This window comes from Humulus lupulus, chromosome 3 (assembly GCF_963169125.1).
Source record: "Humulus lupulus chromosome 3, drHumLupu1.1, whole genome shotgun sequence".
Taxonomy (NCBI): Eukaryota; Viridiplantae; Streptophyta; class Magnoliopsida; order Rosales; family Cannabaceae; genus Humulus; species Humulus lupulus.
The window spans coordinates 119,454,366-119,477,872 of NC_084795.1; the positions used below are offsets into that span (position 1 = coordinate 119,454,366).

General features: G+C 39.2%; 1 protein-coding gene and 1 long non-coding RNA gene across 2 annotated transcripts; both read left to right on the top strand.

Moving 5' to 3' along the window:
- The first annotated feature begins 894 nt into the window (after positions 1 to 894).
- LOC133821324 (uncharacterized) lies at positions 895 to 1,422 on the top strand. The gene is made up of 3 exons (XR_009887475.1): positions 895 to 994; positions 1,095 to 1,144; positions 1,342 to 1,422. It is a non-coding gene; the product is annotated as an uncharacterized LOC133821324 (long non-coding RNA).
- A 3,014-nt stretch (positions 1,423 to 4,436) lies between these two features.
- Positions 4,437 to 6,036, top strand: LOC133824978 (clathrin heavy chain 2-like). The gene is made up of 3 exons (XM_062257986.1): positions 4,437 to 4,490; positions 4,914 to 5,111; positions 5,959 to 6,036. Exons 1-3 carry the CDS (start codon positions 4,437 to 4,439, stop codon positions 6,034 to 6,036), a joined length of 330 nt encoding a protein of 109 aa, XP_062113970.1.
- Positions 6,037 to 23,507: the final 17,471 nt, after the last annotated feature.

A 23,507-nucleotide genomic window follows, 5' to 3' on the forward strand; every position in this document is an offset into this window, starting at 1 on the left:
TTGCCCTTTATATCTTTGCTGCCTCATTATCGCCACCACCACCATCATATCTATCTATCTATCTCTCTTTCATTCCTTCTTTACTACTATTACTACTACTACTCTCTCTATCTCTTACGAGGTGGGTGAAGATGTAAATGGGCTTTGAAAATAATCTGTGGTTAATATTGTTAATGATCTGATATAGCTATGAGATCTGAGGGCTCTCTAATAATACATTTGTTACATTTAATGGATTGCTCTTGTTACTTCTATAATGAATTTGTGTTTATTCTTTGCAATTTGAATATGCCATGTACTTATCCTATTCCTATGTTTCTTTTATTAATTTGATGAAGAAGAAAGAACAATCACCTTGTCCTCTATATCTTCAATTAACACTAAAGAAATTAAGATGTGTTTTCATGTTTTAAAAAGTTTTCCATGTGTATTTTTAAGACTAGTAAAACTTTAGTTGGTGATAACTGTTACTTTAACTGTGAACTTGTGGCTCTTGAATGGCAGAGAATCTTATGACTACTTCTGCCACCCAATTTGCACTATCACTTGAGTTATCTCCTTGTTTTTCTTTGAATTTGAGAATATTCAATCTACTTGCTTGGACACAGGTAAGTTCATCACAAAGGCATTTTTTCTTCTTTTAAAAGTTCTAGATCAATCTTGCACCAAGTTTTTTCTTAGATGTTGAATTTAGCAACTAGCATTACTTTGAAGGTTTAAGAAATATACTAGAATTGATATTTTTGCTATTATTTCACTTTCTTGACAAGAAACAGATTTTAGTTAAATATAAAATCAGAGCTAATTAATTCTTAGCATTTCTGTTCATTGTAATCTTTCTGATTCTTATGCTAGTTAAATATAAACATGAAAGCATACTTACTGTTAACCGCGGCCAGTGGAATAATGCAGATAAAGCCTCTCATAGGACCAACAAAGCAGATCATGAAAATTGGTGTGAAAAGTTATGACTGGCATGAGCTTTTCCCAAAAGGTTTTCTCTGTTCCTTTGTATATAGTTTGTCCAAAAAAATTAATCAGAAACCTGGTATAGCTACTAAATCTAACCCCCAAAAAAATTGCTTCTCTTGCAGTACAGAATAACGCTGGTGCAATAATTGCAATATGGGCTCCTATAGTAGTTGTGAGTGATGTTTGTCATACTCGCTTCTTGATAATATCTGCACTAGTTATGGAAGCCCATCTTAGTTTAAATTTATTAATGACGAACACTGTAAAATATCTTGAACAAAGAATTAGGGAAGAAGTTAGAAGCTTAGTTTATAGATCAACTTGGTCTAGCATAAATGCTTGACACATTATTTTATTTCTACTTTACAGGTATATTTCATGGACACACAGATATGGTATTCTGTAGAATATTTGGTGGACTTTATGGTATTTTGCAACACCTTGGTGAGGTAAGCCATTTCTTCTATATATTTCTCATTATTAGAGTACATTGGCAATGTTCTTACTCTAGTGGAATGTATCAGAGCTTACCGCATTATCATTAAGGTAAGTTTTGGTTTTTTTCGTTGATATGTTACTTTAGAAGAGTGACCTTCCCTGTGTTGCCCACACCCCAAATTTTGATTTTGTTTATGATTTCTTTTAAAATGTATCTTAGATTCGACAGTTTTAGTCTACAATTTATTTCTAATACTATTAAAATAGATTTAGTTATGATTTTTTGTTAAAATTCTTTTATTTGTAATTTACTTTTCTAAAATGTTCTTACAGTGGCAAAATCTATTTTTATATGCTAGAGTAAATTGATTTTTCTTCCCCAAGTTATCATTCTCTTGCATCTGATAATGGTGAAAAGAAATTTTAGAAATTAAATGAATTGTCTTTAATCTCTTATGCCTCTCTAATTCTCTTATTTATATTATTTTTCCCTTTCAGTTGAAAATTATGAAATTCATGATTATGCTTTGAGCGTATAAAAAAAGATTGTTTTAAAATGATTTTTAAACGTTTGTTGCTTCTCTAAAAGCCCTTTTTTATTTATTAATAGCCGTTTGATATCTTAAATTACTGGTATGTTATTCTCTTCTTTGTCAGTCCTTTATGGTGTAATTTTGTTTATCATTTATATAGCAGTTTTTGTATTTTTTTTTAATCTTAATGTACTTACTAAGGTTGATGTCGATTGATATTTTTTCTCCTAATGAGCAGTATTTAATTTTTCCCTTTTTTTTCTTATTAAATTTATTCTTTAACAATTTATAGTGAGTCTACAAATTATTGGTGGTTATTTGTCAATCTTTGGTTTTGCTCGATTATGCAGGTTGCGGGTTTAGCTGTTGTTTGTGTTATATGTTTCACCTCTAATACTTTTGCAGGCAGCAAGAGCAGCTGATTATAGTATTGGGAGTAAGTTGCTGCAGCATTTTGTTCTTGAGGAGAACATGTTGGAGGTTGACTGTCCCTGTGTCACCCCAGAGGTTGTTCTCAAAGCATCTGGTCATGTTGATAAATCTACTGACTTTATGGTTAAAGATGAGAAAACTGGGACTTGCTATCGTGCCGATCACTTGCTCAAGGACTTCTGCAGTGAAAAGCTTCAAAAAGACCTTTCCATAACTGCCAAGGAGGCTGCAGAACTGAAGCGCATACTTGCTTTTTTTTTTGTCTATTTCATTTGCTCTTAGGTTCATTTTTCAATTTTTCTATTGATTGCCTCTAAATGCTATTGGGTAGCTTAGTTTATAAGATAGAAGAGATGTGATAACAGCTTGGCTTTTTTTCATATCTTTATTCTATTTTCTAGTAAGTTCGGTACTTATTCTTTCATTTCATCCGGATTTTAAAACTCAAGGGTTTACGTGCCATTGGGAATGGATGTAAGAAGCTAAAAGATCTCACTCTAAGTGACTGTTATTTCCTAAGTGACAAGGGTTTGGAAGCTATTTCCACTGGTTGCAAGCAACTTACTCATCTTATAATTAATGGGTGCCACAATATTGGTACTCTGGGACTGGAATTCATTGGGAAATCTTGCTTATGTTGAGCTTATCTGAGTAATGGCCCTTGAGCTTATGTTGTGTTTCATTTTTCTTCATTTGTTATCTTTTTTGCTAACATACTCTTTTGACCATTTCTCTGCAGGATCACAGAGAAAGTGAATGACAGGTGGGAGGTTTGTGTGAGCCTTAGTGATGGGCAATTTCAACAGGCATTTGAATTTTTATTTTAAATGAGAGTACTTTGATGCTGTTCTGCACTTTTAAGGGTGTTTTATTCTTATTGTTTTCTCTTGTTAAACCAGGTTAGCTTTGTAAATTCGATTGCCACAATCAAGGGTGGAACTCTTACCATTCGTCCAAGCAGTTTTGGGTCTAAATGTGAACTCCCACTAGAGTTCTTAAAGAAAGGTTCGGGAAGCTCTTTGCTTGTTTATGTAGATGCACTCTTATCATTACTTTCTGTATCTTTGTTTATGTTTTACCTTTTAAACTTGCAGTGGCAAAGTCTGGCATTGTGGATAGTCTTCTTTCCTGGGCCAACTTCAAGCAGAACAAGGATCTTAAGAAAACAGAGTATTTGTAGCCTCTTATAACCCAGTATTTCTATTGAAATTGCTTCAATCTTTTAAATTTCTCTAATCGTCATATTTCTCTAGACTGATGCAACTATTTCTGGTCTACTTATTTCCATTGTCCTTATCTTCTTTACATTGATTTAAACAGTGTCAATTATTCAATATCAGTTATTGCCCACCAACAGAAAGGAGGATATGTTTTAGTTATATAGATATCTAATTTACTGTGAACAATAATAATGACAAATAATTCAATATTGAGATTCTTTACACTTAAAACAAATTATTACCTTTATTTGTATCATGGTTTGTCTTGTTTTAGTGTCTGCCATCAAACTCAATTGACATTAGCATCAGCCGTTCAGCTTAATTAAATTTTGGCATTTGGGTCTATGCTTTGGTTGATGCAAAGTAGTGAAATAAATTTATTCAAAAATATATTCAAGGACACCTCAGGATTTTGGCCATGTCGGTTTCTAAAAAAATTATAATCAATGAGAAATTTTTCTTTTCATTTTTTTCATAGGAACAGCATGTCCTTCGCATAATAGTGAAGGTTTGAACTAAATGTATCATGTAAGCCATTTCAAGTTCAGAATAATCTTTTTGTGTGGGTTATGGCATCTCATTTAAAACTGTTGTTACTATGTCAAAATAATTAAACTACACATTGTGGAATGTGTCCAGTATATAATATAAAATATTCAATGAAGACTGCTATGGGGGCACCCCCATGTGTACTTTCTTCTTAAAAACAGGGGATTATAAGTTTAAATCCAATTGCAACTATCACCATCCAATGAAGACTGCTATGGGGACACCCCCATGTGCCTGAAACTAAAGCTTGCTCATTTTACCTCAAGACTGGAATGTGTAAGTTTGGATCCATATGTATTTCAGGAACTTGTTACTTCGTACTCCTGATACAGTTGCCAAATTTCAGGTTTTTCCACTTTGCTTTTGTTGTCATGTTGGTGTCAAGTTATTCTGTAACTTTTTACTATGTATATTTAAAGTAATTCTCAAATTCAGGTTGTGTAGACTGTAGAATAGACAAACTCTCTGTCAATGATACAGAACATGGCATTCCATATTGTGGCAGTTTGTTACTATGGGATACCTGTCAAAATGGCTATTTCCCCTTGTTTAGAGGGCTGGGGATCGGAGACCAATTTCAAATGGTTGTTTCTATAATTTTTAAACAATTGGAAATTTATGAACCTAATTGAGATAAAAGTACCTGTCAATTACTTGGAAAAAGACAGTATCAGGCAACTCGAATAGAAGTGGAATTGGATATTACAATACTTTTAAGTTATGCTGAACCTTTATGATTAGTAATTAATTCTTATTCTTATTGTTGCAGAGTGTTCCTGGACAAACTGGGCAAACACCACCCCTTTTGCAGTATTTTGGTACTCTCTTGACCAGAGGAAAGCTTAATGCTTACGAGTCATTGGAACTATCACGTCTTGTTGTGAACCAGAACAAGAATAATTTGTTGGAAAATTGGCTAGCAGAAGACAAATTAGAATGCAGCGAGGAGCTAGGAGATCTTGTGAAGGTTAGCATTATGGAATTTGTTAATTACACAGTCCTGTGTTTCTTTTCTCTTGGCAATAATTTAGTTGTTTACTTCAAATAATGCCTGTGTCATTTTGTTTATGGTATGTCTTAGTTTCTTTTTAATTATTTAATTATTTAGGTTTCTTCCTCCAGTAATGGATGTGAGATTCTAACTAGTCTAGTATTGGTTATTTGAAAATCTCATCTTCTCAAGCTTCAGTTTTTTTTAATTCATTTTGGTATCTTAGTAGAGAATTTTTTTTAATTCAATCTTTAGACTTGTTCTATTCTGCTTCTAGTTTTATTGATGTTGTTATGTCTACCATTTCTCTTGCTTCTGATGCTACATTTAGGTTTGCTTATGATGTTGTACTTCCTTTGATAATTCTAGATATGCATGTGCTTTGGTTTCCTCTGTTTTTATAGCTTCTTTCACTGCATCAATTTTCAACTTTTATGTTGGATGACTAATTATAAACAATGTTTAGTAAACTCAAAATTGTCTATAGTCTGATTACTTTGAAGAAATAAGAATTTCTATTTAATGACACATTTGGTATATATATTGTTATTAGCTTGTTGTTGTCTCGTCTGTTTGGGAGTATTTCATGGCATAAATTGCATGTATAGATACTGAGATCGATAGACTTAACTGGTTGTGAGTTTAGGCACCTAAGGGATGGCCTGTACTAGTTGGCTAAAAGCTAATTTAATCACAGTTATACCCAGCTAGCTGTTAGTTACCAATTCTCTCTTTTATTTTGTTTATGTTTTTCTACATGTTTGTGTGAATATAGTGGTTTGATCTGAAAGATTTTTTGTCTTATTTTGTGTTTGATTTTTAGTATCTAGCTTCTGTTATGCTTCTACTTCTGGGGGTCTCTACTATTGGAGTACCAAGCTTGCTTAGGTCTAAAGTTTAGTACCTGTTTGAGCTCCATATTCTAGAGTTTAGTACCTGTTTGAGCTCCATAATCTATTACGCCTCTCCTTTAAATGAGATATGAGATTCGATGCATCTTGTTATACCCTGTGTTTCGTCAAGTTTTCGAGTTATTACAAATTTAATTTAAACTTTATATGTTTACAGGTGGAAACTAGCTTAAGTCTTATGTTCTAAATAATAAAATGACTTTTTTTCTACAATGTGCAGGTATATTGAGATGATTTATTTGGAGCAATTCTTGACAACATTTATAGTTGAGGCCTTTAGAATGGAAGAATGTATTTCACTAATCTTTGTATACATTTCTTGTTTTGTATTTAGTGATAAAGGAATCTGAATTGGGCATAAATTATGTTGTAATATGATTTCTTAAGCCTAGACTAGTAGACTAAATATTGTAATTACATTTGAGTAATTAATAAAAATCTATTTATGTTACCTTGTTTGGCTTCAACTTTCATATTTTTTTTCCTAGTTTTGTGGAAGTAAAAAAAGATTATGTTTCTCTAAGCTAATATAACACATGTGTTATACTAAAGTGTAGTATAACACAAAAAATGTGTTATACTAAAGTGTAGTATAACACAAAAAAAGTGTTATATAATCAACTATAAATAACATAATTAAACACTTATCTATATATTAAAATAACATAATTAATGCGTTATTTGTTGAAACTGTTGATGTGAGTTGCCTTATCTGCTAGAATAGGGAGCATGATGAATATGTATGTGATTTGTGGGAATGAGGTTTGATGCATGAGCATTTTGGTTTTGTATCATAGTGTGTGTATCTTTTGACTATTATGTTGATTTGCCTTGCTGTGGTTTAGCGCTGTACAAGAGTATCAGGGCTGGTAGGCCAGGTTGTTGGCTGCAAAAAGGTTTGGAGGTTGTGTATCTGAGGCAGGCAGTTGGATCAGGCAGTGTGAATGATGGCAGTTGAGGCCAGAATCATCCATCGACTCTAGGAATGGAGGCAAGTGTTTGCTGACATACCTACAGGATTGTAAAGGAAAAAGGAAGAGATTAGGTGATGTAGACAATGGGGTTCCATTAGGTAACGCTGCCTTTTGAGGGTTGGCAATAATGGCACCAGTTATGACTTAACCTAATGGTGGAAATAGATGAGAATTACTATATGAAAGACTTTAGTAGTGTTAACCTCCAGTCTTTGAGGGAGGATTGGACCCATTTAGAATTGAACAGTGGACGAGCATGGTTAGCTCCGTCTTCGGTTATATATAAGAGTGAAAGGCAATGATGGAGTGACTTGTGCCACGTGCATTATGCGGGAGGATGCCCGAACGTGGTGGGAAGTTGTATCCCACACTCAGAATATTGTCTTGGTAGGTTGGAAGTGTAACGCCCCAAACTCCAGGGACTGTTACGGTGTGCCTTGTAAACAGTGCTAAACTCGCTAATCGAGTTATTTGGCCAAAATCGTGAACTAAGTGTGATTAGCGGTTTAGGGATTAAAACTTTGGTTAGGATGTAACGTTTCACTAGAACGTTTAATTTATACATTGGGATCCCGAAAATAAAGTTTCAGAGTTTATTACAGAAATTATTTACAACAGGCCGTTCTAAGCGGCAAAACAGGGTTCAACCCTAGTTCCACTTTAAAACCTCGGCCGTGGCGGACGAGCAGCTGCATATGTACACGTCATCACCTAAGCTCTCCAACTCAAGGATGGTCCAGCTTCCTCTTGCCTTTACCTGCACCACGTAGCACCCGTGAGCCGAAGCCCAGCAAGAAAACACAGAATAACATGATATAATATCAACAATAACCATAGTAACCATTCAGGACTATCAGTCCAAGCAAATAGGTGACAATAGCCAAAAGTCACAATAATGAGCATCGCTTCTTCTAGCCATGTGACGATAGGGTCACCAGGGCTTAACTGATAAGTGATCTTTTCATAAGTTTGATTAGGACAGGTGCATGGTGATTAGTCACCAACATAACCTTCGTCACGACTCTAGAGTCGAAACTATGGACAACGTCCCTTAGCCATGTGACAAACGGTCACCGGGGTCATATACCTTGGCTATAGTCATCTGGTCGTAGACCAGGCAAGCGCTTATAGTTCTCATTGACCTTCCGGTCGGTCCAGCATTAATACCCCATATGAGTCATTCAATGCCGACCTCGATTGGATCCAATCTTTATTTGGCCCGGCGTTCACAACGCACTGCCACTTCTGACCCTTGGGTCGGTGAAACACGACCAGTGCTCAGCCCGTGGTGAACTTAACTAATAAGTCACAGCTTCACAGACGGATCTGACACCATTGTCGATTCTGACTAATAAGTCAGTGCCATACACAGGTAAGCCATGCCACCAAACATACATCACATGTCTATTATCCATAAACAAGGTATTCAACATGCTTACTTAACAGGTATTAGTGCTATTAGGGCCATGCATAAACGCAGAGGCTCAAGCTCTGAACAACATCATACCCAGTATATAAAGCATGTCCCAATCACATGTTTCCCATGCATCATATGCAATATATCCAACAATCCAACATGCACCAATAACAGCCATGCATGTCACGTTTAATAGTCAATCAACATGCATCAAGAATAGCCATGCATGTCATACATAATACTCAACCAACATGCATCATAATAACCATGCATGTCACACATACACAGGGTGCAGTTTTCTTACCTCAAAGTCGAGCTAGAACGATTAAAAGAGTGACCCTTGAGAACGATCAACTTTTAGTCCTTTAGCGGTCACCTAGTCATAACCAAAACAATCTCCAATTAATGAAAATTACCAAAGATAGGGTCGTAACCTAAACCCCACTCTCGGGACCTCGAAACATGCCCATACAGTGAGTAGATTCGATCCCGGGCCTTAAGGATTGAAACCCCAAGCCAAAAGCCCTTAAAAACACCCAAAACAGGGTTAAGAGGAAACAGGGGAGCGCTACAGCGCTGCCCTTCTAGCGCCCCAGCGCTCAAGGCAGAAACACAAACCGCCCAACCTCCCTGCAGGTAGCGCTATAGCGCCCTACACTGGGCGATGTAGCGCTACCTTCAGCCAGCCAATTCCCAGTTTTTCTTTCCTTCGATTTTACCATTTCTAACCCAAACCAAAAGCTTCCAAATGTCAAATTAACTCCCAAATGAACCCAAATACCATCTCCACATGTCCTAAGGACCACAACCCAAAGAACCCTAGCCAAAAGTCCAACCAATTCCCAAGTTTCCAACCCAAAAACCAGCTGAAACTTAACTTATAAAACAGAGTAAAACCAAGAGTTCTAGTGGCTAGAAACTCACCTTAATCTTGGCAACACACCCTCTTCGATGATGGAGCATAACCCTAGCTTGGCTAAGCTTGGTTCCTTGGCTCGATTCCTCAAACTGAGCTCGAAAATCCAAAGAGAAAAGAGGAAGAAAATCTATCGGGAGAGAAGGAAGATAAGCTCTGTTTTTCCCCTGTATTTCCACAGCCTTCCAACACTTAAAAGCTGATATAAATCCTTAGGGTCAAAAGACTAAAATACCCCTAAGCCAAATAAACCCCTCTAAAGTCTTCCGAGGGTAAAACCGTCATTTCCCGCCTATCTCGTTAATTATAATTAACGCTCTCCAATTCCCGCTATCCTCAATAATCTCAAATACCAATAATCCATATCCCATTACCCTTTAATCCCCGGTAATGCTCTAATCATTAAATTCACCCCGAGACTCACCCCGAGCCTCGAACTTAAGCCCGTTATGACTAGACCGAACACTTACATCTCATGATCGTCTCATGTCGATTAGCTCGAACCAATCCACCTTATAATGTGGCTATAATAATTAATCACATTCATGCACCCAAAATGTACAATTACGCCCACAGTGGTCAAATTACCAAATTACCCCCACAATTAACATATGAGCCCATATGCATGCATTCACCATCATATAATAATATAATTCGCGTAAACATGCATATAATCATTAAATACTATAATAAATCAATTATGGCCCTCCCGGCCTCCTAATCAAGGTCTTAAACCTTATTAGGGAATTTGGGTCATTACAGGAAGGAAACTCAGACAATGGTTCAATGAGAGGCACTACAATGACGCAGTTTGGGTTGCAAAGACCGATGAATTTAGGAACTCGGTACATAATAGCATGACAGTGACAGGTTATGCTAGTGAACTTTGTAGATCGGCCAAATCTGTGTTTTGTTTGGTATCAATGGATGTGACCCGACAAGAGCGATCCACTTGAGGATTGAACCCTGGGATGGCCAATGCGTTAGGATCACTCTAGTGTAGGAAATTGTTACTTACGCTTGGGCAGTAGGGAGGGCCCTTATTATAGAGGACGCAGGAGTAGGGGCATGAAGTAAGAGTGCTGATGGGCAGAAAGCTCGACCAAAGGTATCTTTATTTGTGAGAGCAGGTAGGGGCAGAGGCCCAGTAACTAGGAAAGAAAGATCTTTGATGGTTCTGTTACTCGTGGTCCTGTAGGAGAGTTCATAGTGTTCAGGACGGTCATTAGGACGACGGTGTGGTCTGGAGGGGTTACATGGTATATTGTGGGCGCAGGAGACATCATGTGAGTGAGAGTGGAATGAAGGCATGTTATTAGTGAGGAATTGTAGGGCTTATCAAGGAGAGTTGTTCGAAGACATTAAAAGAAGAACTAAAGAGTACAAATAACTCTACCCCAACTTGAGTGAATGTTTTGTTATGGTTAGAATCCGAGGTTGGTCCTCGGAGGCGACTGGTTGGCTTTCTAGTTCTTGTTTCTGCTTATAAATTTAATTGATTAAGGTGGTTTTATGAGGAATATGAGGTGATCTTGAATGTGGATTTGTCGGTTAAATAAAGAAAAACCATGGATTGAAGAAAAAGATGGTGACTTCTGAGGTTTAAAGGAAAGAACCTGGTTGCAGTTGCTGGGTGCCTAGCTATTGAGGAAGAAACCATTGAGGTTATATCAGATAGACCAGATGAATACCGGATCGGCGGATAAAGTTTCAGATGGGTTCATGAGGATTTGGTGGGATAATTACCACATTTGCGGAAGTGCATGTAATGGAATTTAGGCAGAGATAGAAGCAGTATCTGAGACATTATGAAGTATAGATTTAGCTCAGCAGGAAGAATTAAGGTTAGTTGAATATGTGTTTTAGTTGAGGGTTGATCAGACGGAGCATTTTATCATGGGACACGTCAATGCGGTTTGACAAGAAAAGGGCCAAGTCTACGAGGATAGGATAATGTTTTCAAGAATTACCCTGATAAGGATCAAGGCAAGAGGCGTTACATGAATTTCCACTTGTACTAAGTAGGATAGGGTGGAGTCTTGATAAAGGCTTCTAAATTGATCAGTGCACCAGTGGCCCAGGTAAGTTCAATAAGCAGAGAGTACAAGGATAATGTTGATGAGTCATATTCAGATTGATCAGGGATTTTTCAGACTACTCCCAGCTAGAAGCAGAACACGAATAACACCCGTACTGATAATACCAAGGTTAAGGAAACAAGGATACAGGTAAGGTTTCAAGGTCATGTTATGGACAGTAATGGGATCATGTATAATGTAATTAAGATGAAAACTGAAAGGAAATTACTAAGGGAACGCCTTGGGGGCGAAAAGCATAGTGAGACCAGAGGGACATCTCTACTACTATATGAGGTATCTTTGAGGACATCTATACTTTGAATGGGGAAACATTAGAACATAAAGATGATCTGAATGGATGGTTGTGTACCAGATTTTCAAAAGTTGGTATAAAGATTGATTCGCATGCCACAATATTAAAGTTTGTATGTATGGACTGGTACAGGAGAACGATGCGAGAGACATCGTCCTTGCTTAGAATATGGAGTTCTGGTGCATTATGTTATGAGTTAAAGTGCGTTGTGTGTAACTGTTCGAGTGATCGTTTGCACCTCACAATGAATAGTAAGATGATAGTCATGCTGGTTAACCACGGCTAGAATGATGCAATGACTGAGTTTGATTTAGAACCTGCGGTTGATAGTTGGCAAATAAATTCTGATGAATGTATGTGAAACACAGGAAGAGGATCTTGTAGGAAAGGTTAAGAATCCTACCACTTTGGAGTAAATGAGTTAAACTATGCGGATCGGATGAGTGGTCCGAAGGATACTGGCATTGAGGGGAAGATGTGGGATGAACCTTAAGTCACCCCTTATGATTATTACGTCCAGGAAGTTGACTGGATATTGGAACTACACTTTGTATATCGGAAGGTGCATGGCCCAATCGTTTTATTAAATAAAAAGTTATAATTAGAGGCCAGAAGGGCTATTAGGATTCTAGTTTATCCTGGAGTTGGTATAAAATGATATGATTATGAACTCGAGGGGCGGACCACCTTGAGTCACAAATGAGGAAAATACATATGAAAGTTGTGATTTGACTTATTATGTTGGCACACTGTGGTTGGTGTGAATGAGGTATCAAAAGAGAGAATGGGTATGAGAGGAGATTGTACGTCTCCATTGGATACTAAGGGTGATGGTGTCAGATGGGAACCTATGGACTTCCAGGTTCTGGAAAAAGGGGATCGTAGAGTGACATCGAGTAGAATATTGTGAGTCAAGGAACGAGAAGTGCTTACTTCAGAAAGTGAACTTAGGGACAGGAAGTACCCTAAATCATAAATGTCTCAAGGACCAGTGAAATTATTAAGAAACGTTAAGGTTAGGAGTGTCTATGTTATTACAAGGATATGAGAATTCGCAAGTCTAGACATGAGAACGTGGAGTTCTGGGATTGTGAACTTTGTGTCCTCTTTGTACCATGAACTAACAAGGATATGATGGTTCAGAAAGGAAAAGAGGAGTTAACTTATGTTTGTGAAATCCTAATAGGGATTAGGCCAGGGGCCTATAGTTTGGCCTTACCCCAGTACAGGCAGAGGCTTATGAGATGTTACTGGTGTCAATGTTGAAGAAAGGGGTGACTAGTACAACCCATGATTGGGTAAGGAGACCCTGGGAACTTCGTGGAACTTACTATGTAAGGAAAAGTCAGTGAAATTCTGGATAAAAGAAAGAAGGCCTTACAGATTAAGACTACTGTTCTCGTGAGAATGTCGTAAGTAGTAATCAAGTAAAGAACCTGAATCTGGGATTAAAGTCAGGTTTGCGAGATTAATGTTCCGACGTATGTGAATAAATTTCAAGGACGAAATTCTAATAAGGAGGGGATAGTTGAAGCGTCCCAAATTTGCTAATAAGGCTTAGGGCCTTGATTAGTGTGCCGGGATGACAATAATTGATTTAATTATGATAATATATGAATTATGTGGTAATGTGATTAGACATGCATGCTTGTGTGTATTAAATATGCATGTGGGGCCATTTATGTGAATTGGGTGTGTTTGTAATTTTGGCCCATTGAGGGCATAAATGTAAATATGCATGTGTTGTGAGTGTGACCCCAGTTTTATGGGGATATATTTGAGATGTGTGATCTGAGATGGTTCTAGGGAGCAGATTAGCGGAATAGTCACAATGAGGTCAAATACTCGGCTCGGGAGAAGTCCAGAGGTATTTTGGGGTATGTTATATGTAATGCCCCAAAATCCCTAATGAGGCTTATGGTTGGATTAGGAGGCCGAGAGGGCCAAAATGGATTTATTATGCCATTAAATTATTATGTGCATGTTTATGTGAATTATATTATTATATGATGATAAATGCATGCATGTGGGTCCACATTTCATTATAAGGGCATTTTGGTAATTTGGCCTGTTGATGGCATAATTGTATATTTTGGTGCATGTTTGTGATTTATGGATGAGATCCCATTACTATGTGGATATGTTCGAGCTATTCGGCATGAGACGATCTTAGGATGCAAGTTAGCGGTTTTGTCATAACGGGGTCAATTATTGGGATAATGGGTAATGAGAATGATTATTTGATGATATATTGGGAGTTAATGAGAACAGGAGGATATTCTGGGAGTTTTGACTATTTTACCACAGGGGACATTTTTGGGACCCCGAGCATTAGGATATACTTGATTTTACTTAAGCTTGAAGTAACCTATTAGAAGGAAAACTACGTTTAAACACGTTTTCTCTGGCACTCGTTATCCTTTTTGACCGTTCGTCATAATTTCAAAGGAAACTTGGGTTTTAGGAGTCAGAATCAAGCAAGGATCGAGGCATAGCGATCCTAGGAAAGATTAGAAGCTTCTTGACCGAAGGATTTAGCGAGAAACAACTTAATCAAAGGTAATCTAAGCTTTAAGTTTTGAGTTTTAGAGTTTCTAAGCTCTGATTTGGATTTTGTGTATTGATGAGTTTTTGGTTTGTTTGAGCCTTGGGATTTGATGATTTTGGATCATTGGGATGTTTGGGAACTTTGATTTTTGGATTTGGAGATGTTTGGGTAGGTTTTTTGGAAGGATTTAGAAGTGGAAAATTGGGGTTATGGCTGAGTTTCCAGGTGGGGCCGCGACCCTGTTCTTGGGCGCCGCGACCCGAGTTGGTGTAGGTAAGCGGTGGAGCTGAAGGGCCCGGGGGTCACGGTGCTGGGGAAAGAGGGCCGCGGCGCTTGGTGTAGGTGCCTGAGGTTGGTGCTTTTGTCTTGGCTGGGGGCCGCAGCTCAGAGAGGTAGGGCCGCGGTGCGTGAGGGTTTTTGTGGCCAAAGTGGTGTTTTGATCATGGGAACTCAAATCTTAGGCCTCGGGATCATTCCTACTACCTGGTTTAGTAGGATTCGATGTCCCGGAGGCTAGGTCTTAGTCCGTGAACCTTTTATTACTCATTTTATTGATGGCTAGGTAACCGCTAAGGAATCAAAAGGTTGATCGTTCTCAAGGGTTGTTCTTTTACTATTTCTCGCTCGAACTAGAGGTAAGAAAACTGCACCCTATATATATGACATGCATGGTTAATATTGAGGCATGTTGAGTGTTTAAATGTGGACATTGATTGCATATTAAATGCTTAGCAAATCTTGCTTATTTGTGAATGACACTAACTTACTAGTCAGAATCGGCAATGGTGTCAGACTGTTTATGAAGCTATGACTTACTAGTCAAGTTCGACAGCGGTATTGAGCACTAGTCGTATGTTACTGACTTAAGAGTCAAGAATGGCATAAGCATCAAGAACACAGAGCCAATAAAAGATTAGATCTAATCCACTTCTGCATTGGATAACTCATTATGAGCATTAATGTCGGACCGACCCTAAGTTCGATGAAAACTAAAAGCGCTTGCCTAGTTTTATGACTAGTTACTCAGAGATGGAGCCAGAAGGCCCAGGTGACCAAATCGTCACATGGATAAAGGTTCCGGAACCCACATTAGTGACTCTATGGTCACTCAGTTGGTTTGCATTGGTGACTTGCTTATCAATCACTTATTCTGTTTAAGCTAGTGACGTGATCACTTATTTGTAAAGCCCAGGTGACCATATCGTCACGTGGCTAGTGGAAACGGAACCCACCTTAGTGATTTTTACAACTGTCACGCTTCTAATTAGGGCTAAAAGCCTGGATGATTATTATGATCATCGTTTGATATTATATTCTTGCAGTATTGAGTTTTCATGATGGGCTTTGGCTCATGGATGATATGTGGTGCAGGTAAAGGGAAAGAAATGCTCACCCAACCTTGAGTGGATAGCTTAGGTGGTGATGTGTACATATGCGGCCACTTGACCACCATGGCCAAGGAGTTCTCAGAGGAACTAGGGGGTTTACCCTATTTTTGCCGCTTAGGTCGGCGGGTTCGTAAATTTGAAACTGTAATGACCATTTTGGATTGTAAATAACTTGTAAACGTTTTATGGGCCCATGAACAGTTTCATGTTTTAAATAAAATACATCCTTTCCTTTTGATTGGTTTTACACCTTAACCTACCTAGAAGCACGTTTATAACCAAAGAACTTGATTAGTGAGTTAAGCACGGTTCAAAATTCACAGTAACTGTGTTGGGGTAACCAGGGCGTTACAACTTGGTATCAAAACATGCCAAGGTTTAGGGTTCCTATAGACTGGCTGAGCTTGTACACTCACCACTGAAGGCAAGCTCGACTCATGGTATGGTAACTATTTATGTTGTTATATATCTAACAGCTTAAATATAGTATAAATGCTTTACCTGTTTACATGAGACACCATGTTAAAACTATGCCTTGAATACTGTACTATTAGCAAGAACGTACTTACTAGTACTGTTATTGCCAAAGCATACTTGACAATATTGTTTATTGTGAACTATTATTTGATACATGTAAAATGTTGAATGCTATAATCATGTTTCTATCTGTATGTTTGTATGACTGTTGTAACGACCCAAAATAGCTAATAAGGCTTAAGGGCCTTGATTAGTGTGCCAGGAGGGCATGTTGGGATTTATGTGTGATTTTATGAGTTAAATGCATGGTTATGATTTAAAGCATGTTATATGACTATTTGTTTATCTGAGATGCATGGATATGTATATTAGTATGCATGTAGGCCCGGATCGTGTTAGAAGGGCATAATTGTAATTTTGGCCATGTTGGGCATAACTGCATTGATATGTGATGATTGTTGAGACCACAGTGGTATGTGGGTGTATCTGTGATTTGTGACTCGAGACGATCCCAGTGAGAAGGCTAGCGGAAAAGTCATGGCGGGAATTTATACCCGGTTCGGGGCGAGCCTGGGGGTATAAGCAGGAATTTAGAGAATAGATTGAGATTAATTTTGATGATGGGGGATACTTATTTGGTGATTTATCAGGTGTTGGAAGGCAACGGGAAAATATTAGAGACACTTGAGGATTAGCGGGAATTGGGTGAATGACTAAAATGGCCCTACTTGGACAAAAGTGTTTAGAATTAATGGGGAGGGCATTTTGGTCAATTGGATTTTGAGAGATAGATTAAATGAGGCTTTATTTAGTGAGTGGGATTGTTAGAGAAAGTGTGTTGGCTGTGGAGAGAAAGAAAGAAAAGAAAGAAAAAGGAAAGAAAGAAAAGAGAGAAAACAGAGGGTTTTTCTAAAAGGATCGGTTTGTGCATTCTTGCACTATTCCTCTTCAAATTTCTTGGAGCAAAGCTTAGTGGAGAGCAATGATAGGCTGAGCATCAAGGATCTTGGGTTAGACTTGAAGATTTGGCAAGGATTAGCAAGAACACATCAACTTTTGAGGTAAGTTTTTAGAAATTTTAGTTTTAAGGGTTTGAGCTGTGTTTTGAGCTGGATTGATGGGAATTTTAGGGAATTTCTGGGCAAGCTTTGAGGATGAACAAGCTAAGGAGGTCTAGGGTTGAATCAAGGTCGAAATTTGCATCAATGGTAAGAATTCTAAGCCTTTAACTTTGTTGTTGACTGAATTTCTGGGTTTAGGGTTGATCATGGTGAATCTTGAGATTTTGGATGTTTGTGCTTGGGTTTTGAGATTTGGGGATGCTTGGGATGAATGGAGAGTGTTTATAAGCTTGATTTTGAGTTTGGTAAAGATTTGGACAAGTTTGGGGTTGAATTGGTGGAAGGAAATCGCAGGAGGCGATTTTGGGTAGTGCTGGTCTGCAACTAGCGCTACAGCGCTAGTCAGTGGGCGCTGTAGCGCTAGCCCCTGCTTCTGGGGGTGTGTTTCTGCTTGTAGCGCTATAGCGCCTTCTTTAGAGCGCTGTAGCGCTGCACTGTTCACAGAATGGGATTTTTGGGCTTTTGTTGAGGGATTTGGACCTAGGGTTCGGGGCTCGATTCCGCCACTTTGTTTTGGGGATCTAGGACTTCCTGGGGGGCTCGGGAGTGGTCCCGAGGCTAGGTATTTGGACTTGGGGTTCGGTGTTGACTTTGACCTATGTTTGTGCCTAGGTGTGCGCTAAGGCTCGAGTGGGATCGTGCTCAAGGAGTCAGGTGATCTAAGCTATCGAATTTAAAGGTAAGAAAACTATAACACCCGTAGGATAGGGCATGGGCCCATAGTGTGATTGCGGGGCACGACCCTATATTGCATGATGAGATGATTGCAGGGCACGACCCTATATTGCATTACATGTTAGGGTATAGACTTAAAATTAATTGATATTTGTTTGAATGTTGTTTGAGTTATACTATATGTGATTATAGTGGAATGATACGGCGCGAAGCCGAGAACGGCAATGGAGCCGAGAACGGTGAAAGGCCGAGAACGGCAGTGGGGCCGGAAGTAACACTTAGCACATGGGATGCTTATAGTCAGGGTAGGACCTAGTGGATACATGTGATATCCCTACGGTGAGGACCGAGACCCCAGGCTTTGGTAAGGCTTCTGGGGCGGCATGGCTGTGTTTGCTTAGTCTAATGGTTGACTTGTTTATATGTGGACTATCTGATATGATTAACTGTATAATTTTCTTATGTTATGAGCTGTATGAGTTTTCTTGCTGGGCTTCGGCTCACGGGTGCTCTGTGTTGCAGGTAAGGGCATAGATTGAGTCAACCAACCATGAGTACGGAGAGCGTGAAGCGACGCGTACATGTTTGGCCTGCCCGACTGCTTTGGTTGGGGGTTTATTCGAGAAATGGCTGTAATAATCTATGATTTTTATAATTAATCGACTGTAAACTCATTTTAAGTTGTAAATAGTTTTCAAACCTTATTTTTGGGATCCCAAGTGTTTAATACTAGAAGTTTTTAATGAAACGACGCATTTTCAAAGATTACAGCCTTACCTTTTTATTAGTCACACTTTTGTTTTAAAAACCTCGGTTAGCGAGTTCATTGCACACTGTTTTGTCTTAAAACTCACTTGGTAACAGCTCTAAGGAAGTAGGGCGTTACAACTGTGGAATATGAGAGTTATCTGCCTGTTCTTAGACCGTGAGGCATAAAGAGGTTTAGTTATCACTACCTGACTGGCCGTATTGACTATTGCAGCAAGGTTTAAGTTTATAAGAATGATTCCAAGATAGACAAATCACCAACTGGCCAGGGTGATCAAGGCCAGAATAATAATCAGGGTAAGGAGAATGACTAGAGTCAGATTCCACAGCCAGCTCCTGCAAACTGGCAGCAGTTATTTAATGAGCTGCAGGCTACAGTATTTAGGCAAGGAGAAGAACTTCGTCTCCTGAGACAATAGCAGGTTCCTGGAGTAGCTAGCGTATCTGAGGCGCCTCCTGTATCGGTGCCAGCAGCTGCCTGAGGTTGGTAACAAATGGGAATCTCTCAATGAAAGGTTCAGAAAGCAGCAACCTCAAGTTTTTGAAGGCAGTGCAGATCCTGCCATAGCTGAGCAGTGAATGAGCATCATTACCACCATCCTAGACTTCATGAGGGTGACTAGTAATGAGAGGGTGGCTTGTGCCACGTATATGTTTTGGAAGGATGCTCGAATTTGATGGGAGGTTATATCCTAAACCAGAAACATCAATGCCCTGAGCTGGGAAGAGTTTCAGACTCTGTTCAACGAGAAGTATTATAATGATGCCGTCAGGGCAACAAAAGCTGAGGAGTTTATTAGGTTAGTTCAGGGGAGTTTGTCAGTGACTGAGTACGCCCTGAAGTTTGATTGATTGGAAAAGTTTTCCATGGAGCTGGTGCCCACTGATGGGACCAGAAGGGAGAGATTTCTCCAGGGGCTACAACCTAGACTAGCCCGAGATGTTCGTATTACCACTGTGGCAGGGGTTACTACCTATGCACAGGTGGTCGAGAAGGCACTCACAACTGAGAGTGCGGAGAACAAGATCTGGCGAGACAATGTAGCCAGAAAAGAGTTCAGGAGAACACGTTCTCCATTTGTGGGTGTTGGAAGGGGTGGAGGCCCCAGTGATCAGAAGAGGAAGTTACCTGACACCTTCCCAACTCTATGTCCTGATAGGCGACCCTGTTGTATTTCAATGGGTCGTGAAGGTGGTAGTGAGGCCTGGAAGCCTTATCCTGAATGCCCTAGACGTAAGAGGCGTCATTTGGGAGAGTGTAGGGCAAGGGCCTGCTTTTTTTTGTAGGGCAGTAGGTCATCTTAAGAAAGATTACCCTAAGGTAAGAAAAGAAGAACCCAAGAAAGCGGACAACTCGGCCCCAGCTCGAGTGTTCGCATTGACACAAGCAGAGGCTGAGGCTTCACCCTCAATAGTTACAAGTCAACTTCTTAGTGTTGGAACCCCTTATAATGTTTTGATTAATTCTGGTGCTACACATTCTTTTGTTGCTAGTAGAATTATTGATAGATTGTGTAGACCCTGTAATTTTTATGCTGTGGGGTTCAGAACTTTATTACCCACTAGAGAGTTGGTAGTATCCAAAAGGTGGGTTAGATAATTGCCAGTGACAGTGTAGGGCAGAGAGTTGTCAGTGGACTTGATAGAGTTAGTTATGACTGACTTCGACATGATACTGGGTATGGATTGGTTGGTAAAGTATGGGGCAACCATTGATCGCAGAAAGAAGATGGTCACCTTTGAGCCTGAAGGTGAGGATCCTTTTGTGTTTGTTGGTACTATGCATGGACATCGCATACCTATGGTTTTTATTTTCAGGGCTAGAGATTTATAGCAAGGAGATTGTGTTGGATTCTTAGACAGTGTGGTTGACACCACTCAGGTCGTGCCAGTGAGACCAGATTAGTCTTTGAATTCCTGGATGTGTTTCCAGAAGATTTACCAAGGTTGCCACCACACAGAGAAATTGAGTTCATGATAGAATTGGCACCAGGGACGGAGCCAATGTCTAGAGCACCTTATAGAATGGCCCCAGCTGAGTCAAAAGAATTGAAGGCGCAATTGCAAGAGCTGTTAGATTTAGGTTTTATCAGACCTAGTTTTTCACCTTGGGGAGCGTTAGTTCTGTTTGTGAAGAAGAAGGATGGTTCTCTGAGGATGTGTATTGATTACAGAAAACTGAATAAGTTAACAATCAAGAACAAGTATCCTTTTCCAAGGATAGATGAGTTGTTTGATCAGTTGCAAGGTAAAAAGGTATTTTCAAAGATCGACCTTCATTCTGGTTATCTTCAGTTGAGGGTCAAGGAGGGAGACATACCGAAGACTGCTTTTCGTATCAGGTATGGGCATTATCTGTTCTTAGTCATGTCTTTTGGATTGACTAATGCCCTAGTTGCTTTTATGGATATGATGAACAGAGTGTTCAAGGATTATCTGGATCAGTTTGTGATCGTCTTCATTGATGATATCTTGGTTTATTCTCAGTCAGAGTCAGAGCATGAACTACATCTGAGATTGGTTCTGCAGAGGCTGTTATGTCATCGTGCTTTTGTGTTGGTCTAGATGCTATGTAGTTGAGCATGCTAGTAAGATCTGGTATCTGTTTATTGCTCTGATTGAATATGAGTTGTTAGATATATTTTTATTGCATAATGTGCTTGAAGTTCTCTTGCTGGGCCTCGGCTCACGGGTGCTCTTTGGTGCAAGTAACAGTAAGGAAGCTGGATCTTACAACCATGAGTTGGAGGGTGTGAACATGTTTGGCCTACCTAGCCACCACGGCTAGGGTATTTTAAGGAACACGTGGTAAATGTTCGGTTTTGTCGCTTAGGTCGACTGCACTGTATCTTTGGTTAGTAACTATATCTCAAAACAGTGTTTTGGGATCCCAATGTAATATTTTTACAAATTTCAATAAAAGACCAACATTTTAAACTTAATGTTTATTAAATGAGTCTTTATTTTTATCTGAACACACTTTCTAGTCTTAATCCTCGATTAGCGAGCTAATGGCACATTTATAAATCACTTGGTAATGGCTCTAAGGGAGTAGGGCGTTACAGTGGCTCCCACCTGTTCCCAACTTCAGGTGTCTGTATAACTGGTGCCACAGCAGGTGGCATAATAGGTGCAACACTCAACGACGGAGCCTGTTGTATCAGAAGACGGATTTGCTCTTCTTGACTCTGTAATCGGGCTTGCATGTCTGCAAGTATCTGCTGCCAGTTCTCAGGGACTGGCGGAGGTTTTTGTCCCCAATCATCATCTCTTGCCTCAGACCCTGTGCTGGCTAGTCGTATAGATCGCATTGGACACATAGCTACCCAAGTTTATCTGCAATCAACGACTCAGCGGTCTTGCAATGATGACAGGTTAACAGTCTTTCCATAGTCCACCATTGAAACTCAATCAACCATAAGCAATCAAAATGGAAAAATCATTCAAATATTCATTCACATACAGTAGCAATGCTCATAAGCACGCCTCATAATAGTCACACAACAGTCAAGGGCCAGGCCCTATCAGTATCTCATGCTCCCTATTAATCATGCAACAAAGCATTTATATTTCATTCAAACATTTAGGAATATAATCGCATATATAAATTTACCAAATCGTGAGGTGAACTTGTCTTTAGCGGCAAGTGTACATGTCCAACTAGTCTTCAAGAACCCTTAAACCTAGACGGCTCTGATACCAAGTTGTAACGCCCTCGATGACCAAGACCGTTACACTGTTATTTGAAATGGTGCAAGACTTGCTAATCAAGTCATTTGAATAAAAATGTGTTCCTAACATCAACTATCAGGTTAGGGTTAAAAGACTTTGATCATAAATTGTTAATTTTCACTAAAATAAATGTTTGGTACACGGAATCCCCAAAAAAATAGGGTTTAAAAGATAATTTACAATTCTCAAAAGTTATACACAAATTGTGGCCACTCTAATGGAAAAATAAAATTTTAGGCTCTAGCCCTGTAACATCCCTCGGCCGTGGCAGACGAGCAGCAAACAATGTACACCTCGCCCCCAAAGCTCTCCAATTCATGGTTTGTCTAGCTTTCCCTGGCCTTTACCTGCATCAAGTAGCTCCTGTGAGCCAAGGCCCAACAAGATAACCATAACAGCAAATACATAATGAGTAGTAGCAATCAATCAATCATAAAACAGTCACGAATAAGTTCAACAATTCATAAGCATCAAATTATTAATAGCAAACATGTACGTTAATAAATATATCCCAATCAATATACAAGTGATTAGGGTTGGTGACCTTAGGCCGAGCCCTTTGTTTACTTAACCGACTCTAGCTCTCTTAGGCCGAGTCCATTGTTTATTTAGCTGACCCCGGCTCAAAGTGGCTTAGGTCGCGTCTTGTGTGCAAGTCATCAGCTTCGACTATCTGACGTTCATTTCATATTTCGCATAACAATATCACAGTTACACAACACATATATCCAAATACAGGGAATCTCAGTCCCAACACAGGCACACAAGGGTGCAATTTTCGTACCTTGAATTCCGAGCGGAGGATAAAGAACGATCTCGAGCACGATCCTCAGTCCTGAGACTTGGCGATTAACCTAGTCACAATGGCCAATGGGTAATCATCAATTTCTAATCCAAATAAATACTTAGGAACAATATATAGCCACCGAGACCTCGATTCCTACTAAACTAGGTAGTAGAAATCGTCCCGACCGCTTAGGTTCGAACTCCCCAGCCTTCCAATCTTAGAATCCAACCTATGGAAAAATCCCAAAGGTGGGCCGCGACCTGGCCC